General features: G+C 41.7%; 1 protein-coding gene across 1 annotated transcript in view; it reads right to left on the bottom strand.

Moving 5' to 3' along the window:
- The window catches only part of LOC117553713 (F-actin-uncapping protein LRRC16A-like), a 65925-nt gene that overhangs the window by 1927 nt on the left and 44290 nt on the right, over positions 1-19708 (bottom strand). Inside the window, 17 exon segments of the mRNA XM_034227759.1 lie at positions 4730-4888; positions 6534-6671; positions 6856-7053; positions 7242-7284; positions 7896-8267; positions 8269-8410; positions 8674-8789; positions 9356-9609; positions 10582-10648; positions 10838-11005; positions 11097-11184; positions 11537-11712; positions 11845-11967; positions 17229-17357; positions 17723-17821; positions 19160-19253; positions 19364-19432. Coding sequence (XP_034083650.1) covers positions 4730-4888; positions 6534-6671; positions 6856-7053; positions 7242-7284; positions 7896-8267; positions 8269-8410; positions 8674-8789; positions 9356-9609; positions 10582-10648; positions 10838-11005; positions 11097-11184; positions 11537-11712; positions 11845-11967; positions 17229-17357; positions 17723-17821; positions 19160-19253; positions 19364-19432 — 2435 coding nt within the window.

Genomic DNA, 19708 nt, shown 5'->3' with positions numbered 1-19708 from the left:
CCGTTACTACATGGTGCGTTACTCCGTTACTGCGTTAGTTTTTTTATATAGTCAACAGCCAGGCGAACAGAGATGAGAACTGTACTTAAGTACTTGAGTAAATGTACTTAGATACTTCCTGTGTCACATGCGGAGACGGGCTGTGGGCGTATTTGTGTTGTTTACTAACAAGACTATCATGGCGGCGGCGGAGCTCAAGTCTAGTTTCTCCACCTGGAGATATTCTCACTATTTCACTTTTGTCGAGCACAAAGAAAAGAACGTTTTAGTTAAATGTGAGTTGTGTCTTGGCGGGTCAAAGATCTTATCTACTGCCCAAACCAGTAATTCAAATCTCTTAAAACATCTGCAAAAACAACATGCTGGGACGAAGCTAGTAGCTAAGACCACAGAGACTCAGCCGACGCCACTCCACCTCCACCTAAGCAACAGCGGCTGGATTTTAACCAAGGGACTGCTGGCCAGGGAAAAGTCGATAAAGCCATTGCACGGTATGTTGTAGAACACATGCAGGCTATTGCTACAGTGGAGTCACCCGCTTTCAGGGAGCTAGTTAGCATGATAGCATGTCCGGGCGGCACACGGCATATGGGACGGAACACTTTTTCCAACTACCTGGAGAAAGAATATACAAAAATGGAAAGCCAGCTAATATCGATGCAATCCAGATTGCATATAATGCATGTCAAGTTGATCAACAGATTGTATTATTCTCCAATGCAATAACAGTACTGAAATGAAGGCTATAAGGGCATTAATGGGAGACATTTTTTGCAACTAACGAAAACGTTACTTTTCACAGTAACGCATTACTTTTGGGTGTAAGTAACTAGTAAAGTAACTGAGTTACTTTTGACATGAAGTAACTAGTAATGGTAACTAGTTACTGGTTTTCAGTAACTAGCACAACATTGCATACCATGCATACATGCATTTTGACCAAGAAGTTTAGAGTAAGAATATCAAAAAGAAAATCCAGAAATTGACATTATATAAAAGATAAAAATTGATTTGCATTGTGGGAAATAAGCATTTGATCCCTTTGCAACCAACAAGGATGCTGGCTCCCACAGATGGTTACATAAGTCCTCTTCCTTTAAGAAAGTACTCATATCTAATATCAACTTGTTATCTGTATAAAAGACACCTGTCCACAGAATCAATCAATCAATCAGATTCCAACTTCTCCACCATGGGCAAGACTAAAGGGCTGTCTAAAGGCACGGACACACCAGGCCGATTATCAGCGTCGGTGGGCGTCAGGCCGACGATGAGCGTCGACACGCCCTACTCAGATTGGTGTGTCGCGCACTGTCGGGTCTTATCAGCCGTGCCGATGCCTTTTCGGACAAAAATCGGCAGGCAGTCGGCAAAAGAAATCACTCTGATTGGCTGTTCAGCTAGCGAATCAGTGCATGAGAAGCTAAACGGAAGTGAGGGACCCAAACAAACTATTAAGAAGGCAAATCTGAGATTTCATTTAACTCCAGATCTCGACACAGGTTCGGGAAAGCCCCATGAGCTTCTCGCTGTAAAGTGAGCATGGAACGCACACACTATAAGTTGTTGCAGTTCCAGCGCGCGCTCCACCCTAATGCTGTTCTCACCACTACGGTAAACAGCATTAATCGGAGTCCTTATAGGCGTAGTGTTTTATTAAGGTCCCTGAACGCACCGCCACGTGCTCTTGTGTGAGTGCGGGCTCCGCCATAATGCAGCCTTTACCACTACGGAAAACTGCATTGGAGTCTTTGCTCTAGGTGTAGTGTGTTCTCTGACAGTAATACGCCGGCCATAATGTCCGTGTACCCGCATAGCGCTCTCCTTTAGATAGCACTCCCTGCGGTTCATCCCTCTCATCTGCGCATGCCCACTAGCCACCTCCTTTACAGGAGCTACAGCTGGGGCAGCGAATGGGGAATTTGTACGGTTAACATTGTGTGTAGGCCTAAGTGTAGCCTTTGTGGAAACAAAAGACACTTAGATTTGGATACAGATCAACCTCATTCTTATTAGAAACATAGTGATATGTGCATTATACAGGGAGGAGGCGGGATTCGCCCCCTCGTCCCGGGCGGGGAGATTTTCTCCCCCCGCCAGTCAGATGCGTAAAGACGGAAAGCCCGTCCCCGTGAGTGCCGGCACGCCGGTTCCACGGGGTGGGCCGAAAAGGTGGAGGGCGCCACGGGCACGGGATCTCCGTGCCGGCACCTCTCCCTTCGTCTCACCTCTCTACTAAGGTCTTTGAACGCACCGTGGCCCGCCCTCGGGGGAGGGGAGCCGCGCGCGCCGTCACAATGCTGTCTCTTTGAAACAGACATTATGGGGAAAAGTGGAATTGTGGAGAGAAAGGACTCTCACTCTGGGATAAATGCAATAGTCTTTACTGAATGCATTTTTCCCACACACACACCTCACTCCAGAACTAGAGTTTACAAATGTAAACCACCGTTCTCCTGCGGGGGTCCCTGAACGCACCGCGGCCACTCTCACGAGGGCCGCACGCCCACTCTCACGAGGGCCGCGCGCCCTCGTATTAACGCTGTATTTCCCATTGCAACGGTGAAATGCATTAATCGGAGCTATTATACCAGGCAAGGTGTGTTTTCTGACAACAGCACGCCGGCAATAGCGTCTCTTGAACCCGCACAGTGCTTTGACAGCACTCAGTTTATTCCACTCACGTGCACATGCCCACCTGCTGGCTCCCTATACTGGGGTTTACAGCAGGGGCGGGGAGTGTAGGACAGTGTCTCTTCCTCTGGGAATGGGCAAGAAGCAGCCACGCTGCGACTACTCCTCATCCCGTGAGCAAGGAGATCGATCCAAAGAGCCCTTCCATAAACACGGGGGCTCCCAGGAGATCAACGCGATCCTCTTTGGAAAGTGCCACGCGGCGTGATATCCCAGGGACATCACACGGCGGGCAGCGGCGGCGACCTGTGATGAAGTAGGGTCGACCCTATATAATGTGAAGCCACCGAGCACCGGTCCCCGGGGGAACCGGGCCTGGGGCAAGGCCCGTGGACCAAGCTACTTATTCGGCCTTGCGGCCCAATAATCGCTCTGACCTGGTGAGGCGGGGGCATCTCTAGCAATGAGTGAGTAGTCACCCGCCGCCATGATCATCACCCAGGGAGAGTACAGCCCTGGGCGGTGGACTTCCATGGACGCCAGACCCGGAAGGAATGGCGAACGTGAATGGCACCGCCTCGGCCATATCCTGGTCCGCAAAGGTGGTGGGGATCAGCGCCCGCTATTTCAGCCAGGGCACGAAGGACAGGCCCGGGTCTCTAGCAGTGGCGACTCCCTGGAGGTATGATAACTCTTTCTTCTTCTTTCAAACATCTCAGTCTCTCGTGGAATCACTTCCGCTGCTGAAGAGAAAAGGATGATAGTCAGGAGGCGAGGCCTCCTTTTATATGGTGTGATGCGCGCGCATTCAGGTAGGCCCGCCCAAGGCCGGCTACGTCTATGTCTATAGAAGTCTCAGTGGGAGAATGCTCGCAGGGTAAGGTAGTACCCATAGAGTCCAGTAGAGAGCGGAGCCTGTGAGAGATATAACTAATCACACTTACTCATGTACTGTACTTAAAGAGGCCCTATTCTGCTCATTGTCAGCTTCATATCAGTATGTAGTGTCTCCACTGTGACATGTCTCCATGCTTTATGTTCAGAAAGCTCTTTATTTTTCTCATACTTTTTCACCCTCTGTCTGAAACCAGAGCTGCTCTGATTGATTAGCTGGCCGGCTAATTTGATTGGTCAACCCCCTTCGAGATTCCCCGTCCCTTAGCCTATCACGTACAAGGTGGTGGTGCACTAGCCAATAGAAGTGCGAGTGTTACAGTACATAGTGATGTTATTATGTTACAATAGTAAACATAGGAACTACAGGAAAGGGAAAACCCCATGAAGCACAATAGGGCCCCTTTAACTAAATATTTTAGGTACTTGTACCTAACCAAATGTTTACATCATCCATCCATCCATCTATCTTCTCCCGCTTATCCGTGGTCGGGTCGCGGGGGTAGCAGTTCCAGCAGAGAGCCCCAAACTTTCCTTTCCCTGGCCACATCAACCAGCTCTGACTGGGGGATCCCAAGGCGCTCCCAGGCCAGCGAAGAGATATAATCCCTCCACCTGGTCCTAGGTCTACTCCTTGGTCTCTTCCCAGCTGGACGTGCCTGGAACACCTCCCTAGGGAGGCGCCCAGGTGGCATACTAATTAGGTGCCCGAACCACCTCAACTGGCTCCTTTCGACGCGAAGGAGGAGCGGTTCAACTCCGAGTCCCTCCCGGATGTTTACATCATGCTACTTTAATCTTTTACTCCACTATATTTTGTAGGCCGGTGTATTTTTTACTGAACAACATTTATCTTTAGCCTTAGTTATTAGCTACTTTGCAGATTCAGATTATTAATACCAAATATAAATCAACTAGTAATTTTTTTTATAAGGATTAAGGATAATACCGGGATATTCATTGTATATAAAAAATCATTTTGTGGCTAAAGTCTACTGTTGTTCGTAAGTATTCTTGAGCTACCAACAGTGAAAGCAGGCCCTGAAAGCAACCTTTTTAAACCATTGAAAGGTTCTCAATAGTTCCTTGATGGTTGATTGAAATGTGTTACTATACAGAGTGGTGATTGTGGCTTCATTTAGACAACCATGCAGAGTCTTAAAGAGGATTTGTGTGCTGGAAAGACTGAGTTTATTCGAACCGAAGGCTGGGAGGGACTTGGTTCTCTCTCGGTCGTCCTCGCTGGAGAGAAGATGAGGAGGAGCTGAGCTCTTCAGAGAGGACCAGTGTCTGCCACCAACGCTGTGATCTCCCGCTGGACTGAGTGGCTCAAACGCATCACCATCCCCAGGAAACTCATCTGCAGGCAGAAGAGAAACAACAAATCTGATTTGTATAGAAAGATCCTAAAGAAATATTTCATCAAACATTTTGTATTATTAGTTTGTTCCCTAACGTGGACCTAGGAAGAGTTGAGACTGGAGTGAGTTGAACAACTACAGAAAACAATAAACTTATTAGAAAATATGCAAGTATATGTTCCTGGGTTTTACTGGTATGATTAGAATTGTAATCCTCAATTTTGAAATATTTTGTTACCTGAATAAATACACAGCTAAAAAAGAAAGATACATACATACATTTTTTTAATCTGCAGTGCCTACTTTTAATTAATTATATTTTATTATTTTTATTTGATATTTTAATGGACTTAATTAGGATTATAAGATATTGTTACAGCTAACATTCTGTAAATAACTATCTCACATTTTCTTTCAGGGTGTAATTAACGCTCTTTAAATGTGTCCATTAACTTCAGCTTGTCTCTTATTTAATAACACCTCTTTTTGCTCAACAACTTGCCTTTGTGATTACGTCGAATAAATGCTTTTTAAGGAAAAAGACAGAGTTCTTTTAAAGGCTTAATTACAGTCGAGTGTTAAACTCCAACACACACTGACACTCTGACATGTCGAGTACAGGCTTTAACCTTTGCTTCAGATGTGTTTGGTGTGTGAAGGCGTCAAATACGGCCTCCAAAGCATTCATTAAACACGTTGTAACCTGGTACATTGAGTGTTTCTGCATGAGTCATGCTACCTTCATCATGAAGAAAGAACATATGAGAGGGAAATAACCCAGCTTCTATGTTCTCAATAGTTCAATCTCATGTAGAGCCTGCAGATTCCCTGCAGATGCATTGTATTTTAGTTTTCGCCCTTCAGTGTTTTGGGTTTCTTGATTTGTGTTTAAGATGGGGTGAATAATGGAAAATAGGAAACAGAGCATGCTTGAAGTCCTCTGGTATTTTAAGTTATTTATCTTCTTTAAATTTGTGAAAATAAGATAATAATAATAATATATTTGTAATCATTCAGCCTTTATTTGATAGTGACAGTAGAGAGGAAACAAAGGTCCCCTGCCAAAATCAAACTGGGGACGTTTGGGTTATACTAAGGTGTACATCTTTAAAACTATGCCACAAGGACACTCCAAAATGTTGCATATTTAATACAGCGATATGAGTTATATTCTACTACTTCTACATAACCCTCACATTAATACATAAATCCATAAACAACAACAACAACAACATTAAAACTCACCTATTATGCTACATTTGAACAATATATTATAGGGCCATATCTATACGAAACATGTCTCTGAAGTGTTTTGCTCAACATACCAAACAGATCACCCATTGTAGCCATGCCTCATACCACTCTATTTCAGCCCTGTTAGTAAAGTGCTGATTCTGGGTCCAGCCCTTTATATGTAACCTCCGTTGTACACCAGTTTTTAGAGATGTGGGTAAGGAGGAAAAGAGAGAGGGTTGTATTTTCTGACACTTTGTGAGACTCCTAACACACTGGGGATACATATTTATGTATAAAAGACATTTTGCACAATAGGTGACCTGTGACCAGTTCTTCACTAAAAATGACTAATACTAAAATCCTGCTAATTTTGCTACTACTCAACCTTTTCTATAAGGAGAAACCCACCTTCCAGAGGGGACAGGGGTCCTGCTGAGCTGCTGCTGGTGCTCTCTCTCTCCTGCTCTGACGGCGCCCTCTTCAGGCGAGGAGCAGGAAGTGGACCTTTGGCTGCTGAGGTTCCTGATGAAGCCTCAGCAGAGTCATCTGACAAACAGAGATCAATTCAACTATTTATTTATTTTCACTACTAAAACACATAAAAAAGGAATACAAATACTGCTTGTGGTGATATCAAGATATATGGAAAGAATCACAGCTTCTCATATCGCCTGATGTCCCACAGCTGATTAGAAAACATCTTAAAGCTAGTGTATGGAATGTTGCCTACCGAGGATGAAGGTGCTGCTCGGCCTGGGACTGGTTGGACTGACAGGACTGAGGGGCCCAGAGATGCGGGACCCTAGAGGGGGTTTGGCAGCCTGAGGAGGGGGTTTGGGGGTGACGCTGGGTGGTTTTGACCTTGGAGTCGGCTCTGGTCTGGACTCTTCATCGTCTGCTGGCACAGTGGGATGGACGTCTGACTTGGCTATAGACATAATGACAGAGACAATTTGTAGATACTGTGGGATGTAATATATGAACAAATTATTAAGGACATTTACTTACAGCTATTCAATTATCAAGATATATGTCATGAAACTGAAATATTTAACCTAAGTTTGGCTTGAAAATCCAACGTACTGAAGATCCAAATCCAAAATGTAAGAAACTCACCGTTGTCTTCTTCCACCTTGTCCAGCAAAGATGACGACTCAGACTAAAAACCGAAAGACGAGAGCTTTATTCATGTTTAAAGTTATATATTGTAATTGTCACAACAATGAAAGAGAAGCAGTCGGTGGCAATTTGATTTCACGCTCCCTCTAAAAATGTTCATTTAATTTGTCTAAAGAAAAAAATCCTGCAATCAGTAGAAAAAAAATGGACAATAAATATTGCATAATTGTATACATGTATTAGTAATTATAAAATAAAAATAAATGATGAAAAAATGTATTTTAAATAATAATAATAACAACAATAATAATAATAATGTATTATAATAAAGGCAGTGATGCTTAATGTATTTTTCTGACTCCAGTTAACTTAATTAGCACTTTATCCCCTACTGTTCTATAATAATTCTATAAAAAGATCTAAATCTTTATTTAAAGTTTATTTTGCTGTGATTTCCTACCAATAGTATATAGCATTAAGAGATCACACTAGCTGTTCCAATTAGCGGTTTTGGTTAGTTGATACTAATTTTTAACTTTGCCATCGATACTGAATGTCAGAAAAGTAGCACCTAGACTCCTGGTACCAATATTTGGCTTGAAGATGGTTAATAAATACTATTACAAATCTTGAAGGCTGAGTTTCACCTACCTTCTTTACAGCCATTCTCTCCTGCCTTGCCTTCATTTCAGCCATCAGGCCCATGCCCATCACAGGGACTCCAATATTGCGGGGAATTTGGGGGTTCTCCTTCTTCTCCAGGTTCTCGTTATCCTCAACATTTTCCTTCTCCACATCCTCCTCCGTCTTCAACTCCTCATTAGGTTCAGTGTCCGTCGAAGAAACCTCCCTCTCAGAATCTGTGTGTTCCAAGGATGGTTCCCTGTGGAGCTCCTGATGGGAGTCCTCCGCAGTGGTAGGGATTTTTGTGTGAGCAGTGGATGATGTTGGTGTTGTTTCCTCATGCACTGGGGTAATAGAGTGAGAGGTTGAGACAGTAGTTGTGGAAGCAGGGTGGGGGGGGAGTGATGGAGGCAGCTCCAGTGCTCTTCTCCGAGCGGGATGTCCGGGATTTGATGAGGTTAAAGAAACCGCTTTTCCTGGATTCACGTTTCTTATCTGCCGATTCCTGCGGGCTTGAGGACAGGCCTCTTACAGTGGGAAGTCTACAGGATAAAAAATAATAATATTAAAAAAAATCAGACTAACCAAATCATAAATGTTTCAACGTTGTGAAAAAGTATCTGTTCACTTATGTTATACTGATGACACACAATCATACTCTGCTTTTGTACAATCTGCATTGTCTTTTACAAAGATCATCAAAAATGTGTTGATAAAAACTGAGAAGACTATGAGGAAGTGCTGTGGTTTTTCGTTGTTGTGTTCATGTCAAACTCTGTAACAATGTTTGTATCTTGATTCTCACTTGAAGCTCAGTTTAATGACTTTCTTGGTGAAGAAGTCATCCAGGCCCTCATCCAGTTTTCCCATAATGCTGTTTGGCTCTGCATCTTGTGGCGCCGAGCTGCCGGTGGATTTCCGCTTAATGGAGAGAAGAGACTCAATTACATTTAAGGCTGGTAGCATATAATCTTGTCAGGGAATTAAAGACCTTGAAAACAGAATTCCTGAGTTCCTGTCAACATCTTTTAAAAAAAGGTTTTTGGCTCAAAGACCACAGTATAGATTCTGGTGTTAGGGAATGACCTAAATATGTGTTTTGATTCAGTATTCCCCGTTATGTCAACTAATCAGGAAGTTAATTGACATAGATTGTTTTAGAAGATTAGTAATGTTTTAATGCTTTTTTTTCATGGTAAAGGACTTATTTCCAAGAAACACACATCGCTAAGTGTTAATAGGCCCAACATGAAAAGCACTGCAATGCAACCTTATGATCAAACACAGGTTTACAATAAATTCCAACATTTCAGGGTCTATTTGTTTCATTAACAACTGTTTTTGCTAGCAAAGTCATCTAAATACATTTTTTATAGATTTAGATTGAATGGTGAATGTGAATAAATAAATGACAAATATATGCTTGTCGTCCACTGAACAGTTGACAACAAAACAAAAACAACAATCGCTTCCTGAGGGACACCTACAGTTGGTCGGCTGGGTTTGGTCCTCTTCTTGGGTTTTGGCCGTTGTTTGGTGTGACTCTCCAGCATCTTGTGCTCCACCACTGGCAGCTCGCTTAGACAGACAGAATTTGTATCCAGGGGAGTAGGGGGAGGGGGGAGGTCTCCATAGTAGGCCGACGCTCTGTCCAATGGCTGTGAAGGAGGAGGAGGTGGAGGGGGGTCCTCGACATGGATAGGAACTTCCTCCAGAGCTTTGTCCAGGTCAAATTCCATCTCTGTTGGTCCGACAGAAGGCATAGCCATGTGGGGAAATAAACAGTTAATAATGATGTTTGCAGCCTGTTGATTGAATTAAGCCAAACTTAATCAAAACTACAAACTTGACTTGAGAGAATTACACTCATTTTGGACCCGAGTCAGATCGTTTTGCACCTCTTTCACTCTAGTGTCCAACACTGGAGCACTCCAGGGTGTTGTGCTTAGTCCCTTCTTGTTCTAGTTGCTCATGAAGAGAACTCTGTTGTAAAGTTTATGGATGACTGTAACATGATCTGCCAAACTACAAGCAACGATGTAGATTTATATAGAGAGGAAATCAACAATATTTCCCAGTGGTGCTCAGAGAACAACCTCCTGCTCATTATCAGTAAAAACAAGGAATTGAATGTTGATTTAAGAAAAAGGAGATGATGACCCTGAGCTTCGGTAGAGCGTGTGAACAGTTTCAAGTTCCAGGGTATCAACACCCTAAAAAACCTGACATGGTCTTGACATATCTCCAAACTGCTGAAAAAAGCTAAAAAACTGTTGTAATGTTTTTTAAAGAAGGAGAAATGACCATATCAAGATCTTGTAAACCTTTGAAAGAGAACAAACTAAAGCATCCTGACTGGAAACATTATAAACACAGCCCCCAATTCCACCAAAATTAAACTGGCTTTATAAATAAAATCACCACATAAATCATTTTTTTCATAGTTTTAACTTAATCTAATTGGTCACTTGGTTTACAGAGCTAGAAACAAAATTGTATTTGATATACAAATATCCACAGCCATTTACTTTGGAATGAGTGTGAACGGCAGAGGGTGAGGAAACTTCAATTTAATAGTAACAATTGTTTAAGATTTGAACAGGAAATGCTCAGGGCAGGAACAGTATTCTTAAAATATAAGTAAGGGAAATGGATGTTGCTACCTAAAGCTAAAAAAAGCAAAAAATGTGTAACACATTAAGATTTCTCTCACCAAATGCCACAGAGACGGGGCGCAGCATCCTGACCAGAATACTCTTCCTCTTTGATTTAGGGGTCATCTGAAAAACAAAAACAGGTTTTAAATCAATTTGTTTAGAAGTAAAAATGATGGTTTATTTAATCCACAATGTGCGCTCAAAACGGCAAATCTGCTGAGACGATGTATTTTTACACAACCACATGTAGAACTACATAAACCATTGTTTACGGACTGATATGCAGTAAAATAGTTGTTGTTGTTTTCTTACAATGCATGTGTCCATGTCTTCCAGCCTGTGTTTGTGATCCCGCTCATGTTTTAATTTCTGATCCTGGTTGTGATTGGCTGGCTGCAGAACCACCTCATCCAGAACCTCTGCCTCCAGCGGGGGATCGTGATGCAGCAGTGGCTGACTCTTCCTGATCAGATGGTCACCCTGGAGACAGAAGGAGAAAGTAGGATAGGGATGAAAGGACATAAAAACACACAAAAAGAAAGACCGACTGACATGCAGAGAGGGAACTCACCAGAGTGTGCTGTGATCTGGACAGAGAATCCAGGATCTCATCCACGATACGATCAGACAGAAAAGAGGCCATGCTCAGCTTCAATTCACTGTTTCATAAAAACAAAAACAGAAAAACAGAAATGGACTCTCTTCATTATTCATATTTAACATAAAGGCCTAAGGTGCTAAAAATATCAGAAAAGAAAACATATATTTAAACTTCTGTAATTTCACAGTTATCAGCACAGGGGCGTGAAAAAAAAACAGTTTGCCATGGAGGCACATGACAGATGTATGAAGAAAAAAATGAATTTGCCACCTTGAAATTCCACATCAGCTGCAGTAACTCAATACTAGACATGTTCGACATGTTCTCCTCGAAGTAACAGTAGTGGATTTATTCTCTACTGATCGCAAAATGACTAGGACCTTGGCCAACACACATGCAGCAGACCAGACCTTATCTTGTTGATGATGTCGACCCCGGACTGCTCCAGCAGCGTGGTGCTGATGAAGCTGCGGGGAACCGTCATCTTCCCTGATCCGGCCTTCAGGAGCTCCTGGCGAAGGCTACCCCTCTTCATCACATGAGGACACAGACCCTCTGCAGTGTCCACCATGGACACCAGCATCGTCTGGGGACGACGAGATAGGACAGTTTAAACGATACATTGTATTCCGGTTTGATTTTAGAAAGTCATAAATGTAAGATTACATTACAAATTCTTGTCACAGATACTGTTACGGTAATAACAGCAGCTCAGTACCTGCAGCTGTTCGTCCATCACCCGGGAAACCTCTCCTGCCATGGACTCCAGTTTGTCCTGAATGGCTCCAACACACACTCCACTGGACCCCCCACTCCTCAGGTGGTACAGGTTAGGGAGCAGCTGCAGGGAGGAGAGATGAGGTCGTTCAGACGTTTTAACAAGTATTTCTTTGGACTAATCTTTGATTTTCTTATGAGGTCAATTAGCATTTTTGAATATTCTATCAATTTATATATTTTTAAAACTGAGAGATTACAAAAATCACAAGAGTACAATGCCAAATTACTTTTATTATTCACTGCAGGTGTTATAAACAGGTTGAAATATTTTAAACAGGAGGAAAGTAATAAAGTTACGGCTTTAGATGTATTTATTTGGCTGGCAGCTCAAAGAGAATTCATGAAATAGGAATTATATATTGCTGATTACAATATATAAAAAAACGAAATAATGATTTCCATTATTGGGATAATCCAAAATGTGTTAATTGAAAAGCTGTGTAGCCAATGATCATTGTATATAAGTGAATAATACATAAAGGATTGATCATGTGACAAAGATCTGACACACACATTTCTTATTACATTTGATCTAACCTTTCATTTATGCAGGGGCACCTTATGATGTTTATTTATTACCTTATTTCATGTTGTTTGTTTGTCATTTTACTTAAAACCTGTGCCCCTATCTGTGATGGCAAAACTTGTCGTATAACAAAATGCAATGTAGATTTTAGTTTGCGTGCCATTTTTTGATTTTTAAGCGTATTCTTTATTATAATTTGGATAATACCGTGAATCACGATTATTTTGGCCAGGATAATCGTGAGTTAAAATGTTCATATAGTCCCATGCCTTATCACTAGTAGCAGTGGGGGTTCTAGAACATTTTACATGGGGTGGCAAAGGGGGGGGCAAGAGGTCATGCCAGGGTGGCATGGGAGGGCGGACCGTATGTGGTATTCTATACTGTGTAACCTATTTATTGTTAAATAATGCCCTAACACAAGTTCTTAATGCACAAGAGAAACAAGGTGTTCAGACAAACAAACTAAAATATAGTATAAAACAGCAGAAAATACTCATGATACCCTAGAATTATGTTTACTGTAAGTACAGTAAAAGTACTTAGTTATAATTAAGTACACAAATGACATCACCCATCTCTTAAGAGAGCTAAAGGTGACCTGTGCAGCAACACATTTCAATCAATATTTGTCAATACTAAGAGCCGTTAAATTGTGCTGCTGTAAAACGTCCTCACCCTCAATGAGAGCAAGACCGAGGTCATCTTTTTTGGACCCCAACCAACAGTCTCCCCGGTTGATATTCTGGGCTCCCTCAATAAAAATATCCTCCCCTCTGTTATGAACCTTGGAGTGACCTTCAACAGCGCCTTTAAATTGGATAAGCAGGTTAGCACCGTAGTCAAGACCTGCTTTTTCAAAATACGACTATTGGCTAAGACCAAGTCGTTTTTATCTTTTAAAGACCTAGAAAGGGTTATTAACGCCTTTGTTACCTCGAGACTGGATTACTGCAACGCTCTGTATGTGGGTATGGACCAGGCCTCAATTAGACGCCTGCAGCTAGTTCAGAATGCAGCTGCACGTCTTCTCACTGGCCATAAAAAGCGCGACCATATCACCCCAATTCTGGCCTCATTGCACTGGCTTCCAGTTCGGTTCAGAATAGATTTTAAACTCCTTTTATTTGTTTTTAAAGCCCTAAATGGGCTGGCTCCTGCCTATATAGCCGAACTCCTCCATCGCTACACCCCAGGCAGAGCCTTAAGGTCGGCTGATCAGCTGCTGCTGATAGTGCCTAAGACCAGGCTTAAAACCCGAGGGCATCGAGCTTTCGCAGCGGCTGGCCCTAGGCTCTGGAATACTTTGCCCCTCCATGTGAGGTCGGCCCAGACCCGGGTTTTTTTTAAATCAACACTTAAAACTCACTTTTTCTCTCTGGCTTTTGTTTAATTATCTATTTATTCATTTAGTTCTTTATTTTAATATTTATAACATAACATAGGATTTCATAAAGTATTTAAAAAATAGTTTATACATTATTCGAATATAGGAATAGTAGATAGGATTACTTATATAGTACCTTATATTTCATGTTTTTTCCCTTTAGACCCTTGCGGTTTATTCTTAAAAACCCTTACCCTTACCCACCCCCCATTTTCTCTCTGCTGGTCTATGGCCTTGTAGAGGGTAACGGGGTACAGAGTCGCTTAGATAAGCGGGGGACTGCATCTGACGAAGAGATAGGTTGTTGTGCTCCCTATCTCTGTTTCTTATCCTATATCTAATAGAAATGTTCGGGTCTTGATAGATTGAGTGGGGAAGTTCATGAGATCTTTCTAGAGGGTTATCAAGAATAACTTGTATCCAATGACCTTTTCCCTCTCTGTCTGTGTCTGTGTATTCTCTTGTTCCGATTAACCCAGCCAAATCTTTTTTATTGTTTTGTATCTATATCTACGCCGGGATCCGGAGTCAAGGCTGATCCTCTTGCTGGAGTCCTGTGTCTTGGATCCTCTATCCTGAGTTCTGGATTAAGTCGTGGACTTCGGGTCGTGGCTGAACCTGTCTCTGCGGTCCTGCCTTGGGTCTCGTCATGCTGCTTCCCTGATGGCTTCCACAGGATTGTAGCTGACATCCTCGTGGATTCATCTTCTTATTACAGACACATGCATTTCCTAACATTCGGTCTATATGCTGTAAAATGTATTATCTCTTCGATTTACACACGGCATCTATTGCACGTCTGTCCGTCCTGGGAGAGGGATCCCTCCTATGTTGCTCTCCCTGAGGTTTCTCCCATTTTTTCCCCTTAAACTGTGGGTTTTCTCTGGAAGTTTTTCCTTGTACGATGTGAGGGTCTAAGGACAGAGGGTGTCGTTTTTCTCATACTGATATTCTGAACAATCTGTGCTGTTGTATTTGCTGTAAAGTGTCTCTACTGTAGGCTATTTTTATTATATGTACAGCACTTTGGCTCGACCAAAATCGTTTATAAATGTGCTATATAAATAAAACTTGATTTGATTTGATTATGTGCAAGGAGGATAAAAACATACCATGTGGTCCAGCTGGAGTCTCCTCTGCCTCCTGATTCCTGCCTCTGTCCCTCTTTCTGACACTTCATCTTTATTCCTCACATACATTTCTTCTTCTTCACTAATGTCTTCATCTCCTCCTCTTCCGCCGGCTCTGACCCTCCTGATCTCTTCAGTGTACTGTATTTTCCTTTTCCTCTTTCTGTTCGTCCTGATCACTTCTCAGATATGTCTTTGTGTTGTTGTTGAATCACTCCAGCTACTCTAGCCTGCACGAGTCTACTTGTGAAAAGCACTGGTACAAATGCTTGTATAACTTTACACGTTAGGGCCATGTAGCTGATAAGTAGCATAGCCTATAATAAATATAAAATCAGAATGTATTTATCAAACGCACACAGGCAGTTGTGTTTAGATCCAGTTTGACGGTAAAGGATGTATCCTGGTTTAATTAAAAATAAACTTTGTTTCTATAGGTAAATACACATCTGAGTTGACAAATATGACATGTGGGGTACCTCAAGGCTCCATCCTGGGGCCTCTTCTCTTTAACATCTACATGCTACCACTGGCTCAGATAATGAAAAACAACAAAATAAGTTACCATAGCTATGCAGATGACACACAAATTTACGTAACAATTTCACCAGGAGACTATGCTCCAATTAAAACAGAGTAAGTGCATTGAACAAATCAATGACTGGATGTGTCAGAACTTTCTCCAATTAAACAAAGATAAAACTGAGGTAATGGTTTTTGGAGCCAAGTCAGAACGCTTAAAAGTTAGCGCTGAGCTTCAGTCTGCAATGTTCAAAACAACAGATAAAGCCAGAAATCTAGGTGTAGTCATGGACTCTGACCTGAGTTTCAACAGTCACATTACAACAGTTACTAAATCAGCCTACTATCACCTAAAGAACATATCTAGGATTAAAAGACTAATGTCACAGCAGGATTTGGAAAATCTTGTCCATCCTTTTATCTTCAGTAGACTGGACTACTGCAATGGTGTCTTCACAGGTCTCACTAAAAAATCTATTAGGAATCTGCAGCTGATTTAGAACGCCGCTGCTCGAGTCCTCACTAACACTAAGAAAGTGGATCACATCACTCCTGTTCTGAAGTCTTTACACTGGCTTCCTGTGTGTCAAATAATAGATTTCCAAATACTGCTGCTGGTTTATAAAGCTTTGAATGGTTTAGGCCCAAAATACATTTCTGACCTCCTGCTAAATTATGAACCATCCAGATCTCTCAGGTCTTCAGGGACTGGTCAGCTTTCTGTCCCCAGAGTCAGAACTAAACATGGTAAAGCAGCGTTCAGTTATTATGCTCCAAATATCTGGAACAAACTCCCAGAAACCTGCAGGTCCGCTACAACTCTGACTACTTTTAAATCCAGGCTGAAGACTTTTCTTTTTGTCGCTGCTTTTAATTGAACTATTCATATCTTAGACTGCACTGTAACTTTTATCCATGTATTTTTTCTTTTAATGTTTATTTTATTAGCTTTTCTTTTTAATGACTGATTTTAAATGCCATTTTCTTAATGTCTTTCATTTTTTGTAAAGCACTTTGAATTGCCTTGTGTTGAAAAGTGCTATATAAATAAACTTGCCTTGCCTTAATTTATCTGGCCTCATTGCTGTGATGTGTAATATACGTGGATTTAATAAGCGCTGTCTGCGTAGTATTTTGTAAAGTAACGTCCCAAACAGCGATCGTCTGTTAAACGCTATCGATTCAAACGGCAGTGTTTTATTCATATTTTGTTTGAAGCTCTTGTCCTTATTAAAAACAAAACCAGTCGAAGGGGAAATGCTCCCAGGGGAAGCTGATCCACCTTCAGGTGCTGGGACAACTCGGTCTCTCTGCAGCTGTGTGAGCCGCGGTCGGTGTGAACGCCGCTCCGCAGTTTAATGCAGGGCCGTAGCTACGTTTTTTAACGGCCCTAAGATGATATTTAAAATGATTCACTTTTAATTAATGAACTGCTTGTTTCGTTGCTTGAGAAGCTTGTGGACATAGTGTAGGTTTGTTTCTACAAGTACAGTTTTTGGGACACCAAAGTTAGGGGGGCAGCTGAGGGGGCAAGGCTCTACAGTGGGGGGGCGGCTGCCTAGTAGGCAGTTGATAATCTGCACCATAAATGAGGAAAATATTGTTATATGCCTCTTAACATCCAATGCATGTTTTAAGCGTGTTGTCTAACAGGTAGAAGGTGATTTTTTACTGTCTCTAAATATTCAGTCAGCTATGGGAGTTGGAGGATTGAAGCGTTATATTTAGGATTATTCCCACAAATCATGTCTTCTTACTGTCTTGGAGTTCTTGGCGTCTTTCATGAAGTTCTCTGCCACCTTCATGTCCTCCTGGACCGAGTTGGTCTCTGTGAACCTCAGAGAGTTCAGGTGGTCCTGCACCTTCACACACATCATGTCCATCATCTGCAGCACAGATACCAGAGGTCAGAATACAAACCCTGATATGTTAACTCATTGAATGGGATTTGACTCGCCTCCCTTATGGGGACAACATGGAGGTCCCTATGAGGGGAATCATTAATGTTAGGGTGAAAACTTGGTTAGGGTTAGGGTTAGGGTAAGGTTAAGGGTTAGGCATGTGTTGGTTATGGTTAAGGTTAGGATAAGTCTCCAGGAAATGCATGCAAGTCAATGTAATGTCCCCAGAAGTGATGTATACATGGTGTGTGTGTGTGTGTGTGTGTGTGTGTGTGTGTGTGTGTGTGTGTGTGTGTGTGTGTGTGTGTGTGTGTGTGTGTGTGTGTGTGTGTGTGTGTTGGAGAGCCTGCCTGTTGTGTGGTGGTGGTGACTATCCCCTGCTGCAGCCTGTACGCCTGCTCCTGGAGGTATTTACGCGTCTCATGGTTCCTCAGCAGGTACTGCTCCATCTGCACCACAAAACACAACTATTCAACTGTCAAAATGAAATGTGATTACAGAGTGACAGGAACTAGTGCTTGTGCTCAAACATCTGGGTATTTGAAATGCCTAATAACCTATACAATGTGAAATAAAAACATGGGAATCAACTAACTTTATATATAACTTTATATTTGGCTCCCCTCCATTGGCAATGGTGGAATGTAACTAAGTACATTTATTCAAGCACTGTACTTAACTACTATTTTGACATATTTGTACTTTACTTCAGTAATTCCATTTATTTTTACATTTACTTCTACTTCACAACATTTTATCTACTTTTTACTCCACTACATGCATTTAACACTCATAGTTACTAGGACATTTGTACATTTAAAAACACATGTGATGATGATATGATATGATTCCGTACTTTACCAATAATCTACCCGGTATTTGAAAAAGTAACTCAAATTGGTTCAACTTTAACAAACATTAAAACGATATGACATGTAATTGTTGGTGATAAAAACATAATACAAATATATAATATTGTGAAATCAGCTTGTACTTTTAGTTTTGTATCAGAATATACCATACCCCATCAGAGGTTCTGCACCCATGGCTGAGAAGAACTACCTTCACAATTTTCTTCGCAAGCCAATTAGAGCAGACTAGGCTTTCTCAGAGGGTCTGCTTAAAGAGAGAGGCACTAAAACAGAGCATTTCAGAGAGAGAGAGCATGAGCATAATATGTCCCCTTTTATACTCTTATATCTAACTTATCATATAGAGCAGTGCTTCTCAAACTTTTTTCAGTCATGTACCCCCTTTGAAACATTTTCTCAGCCAAGTACCCCCTGACCGACCCCGAAAATGTTTGATCGAAAAAGCCTATACAAATAATTCCAATATAGTGATGTTCCCTCAGTGTGTGATTTATTAACTCCTTTACAACAAACTAAGGATATTTTCATTTTATGCATGAAAAAAGAAAACAAATTTAAACTGATTTTTCAAAGGACTTTTTCAACTGAAGTAATATCTGTTTAACAAACCAATGAACAAAATGATATATTATGCAAAACTATAAAATACAATACACCAATTTGACATGTTTATATGAGGACCCCCTTAGTGGTTCTAGGAATATTTTATATACAATTGTGTTTTCTATTTAACTTATTGTACTAAGATTATTTTGTAATCATGCATGGTATTTTTTTAATTAACTTTTGTTTTTTTTAAATCTCACGTACCCCCTGCAGTACCCCAACGTACCCCTAGGGGTCCGCGTACCCCCATTTGAGAATCACTGGTATAGAGTACTCTTTACAAAATAATCAAATAAACAGGGCAATGACCTTCAGTAAGGCGTCCTCCGTCTTCTCTGGGCTCGCCTTCAGTGCCTGAGCAGCATCCATGATGGGAATAGGCATGAAGCGAATGGTGTAGTTCCTGGGGGGGGAGAAAATAGTAACTTAACATGACTTAATACTAGTACAAAGTCAGAGCAGGACGGATAGCATGCATAGGAATTTTACCTTCAGTGACTGCTTCATACTTACTTCTCCAGAGCAGCAGCGACGTCCTGTAGACCCTGAGGACTGATGCTGTTCCTGTCCCACACTATCGTCCTGCACACACACAACCCAAGAGGATCAAACATACCCAAACACAAACACACATTTGAATAAAACAAGTGAAAGTGCTATCTTTTTTTGTCTCTGATCTGAACAGAGATGATCTCGCAGACATTTTACCAGATTTCTATCAGTTACCTTTCCATCAGATTAACCGTTCCCGCATCCCCAAACTTTCCGCAGGTGGGAGTCGAACTTGCATACTTGACAGCGGGGACTTAGCCCCCTGCACATGGGCTTTTCTACCGACCATAAGGAGGCCCAAATTCA

Source organism: Gymnodraco acuticeps, unplaced genomic scaffold (assembly GCF_902827175.1).
Source record: "Gymnodraco acuticeps unplaced genomic scaffold, fGymAcu1.1, whole genome shotgun sequence".
NCBI classification, from domain to species: Eukaryota; Metazoa; Chordata; class Actinopteri; order Perciformes; family Bathydraconidae; genus Gymnodraco; species Gymnodraco acuticeps.
The sequence above is the reverse complement of the archived record's forward strand: the minus strand, read 5'-3'. Positions and strand labels throughout refer to the sequence as shown.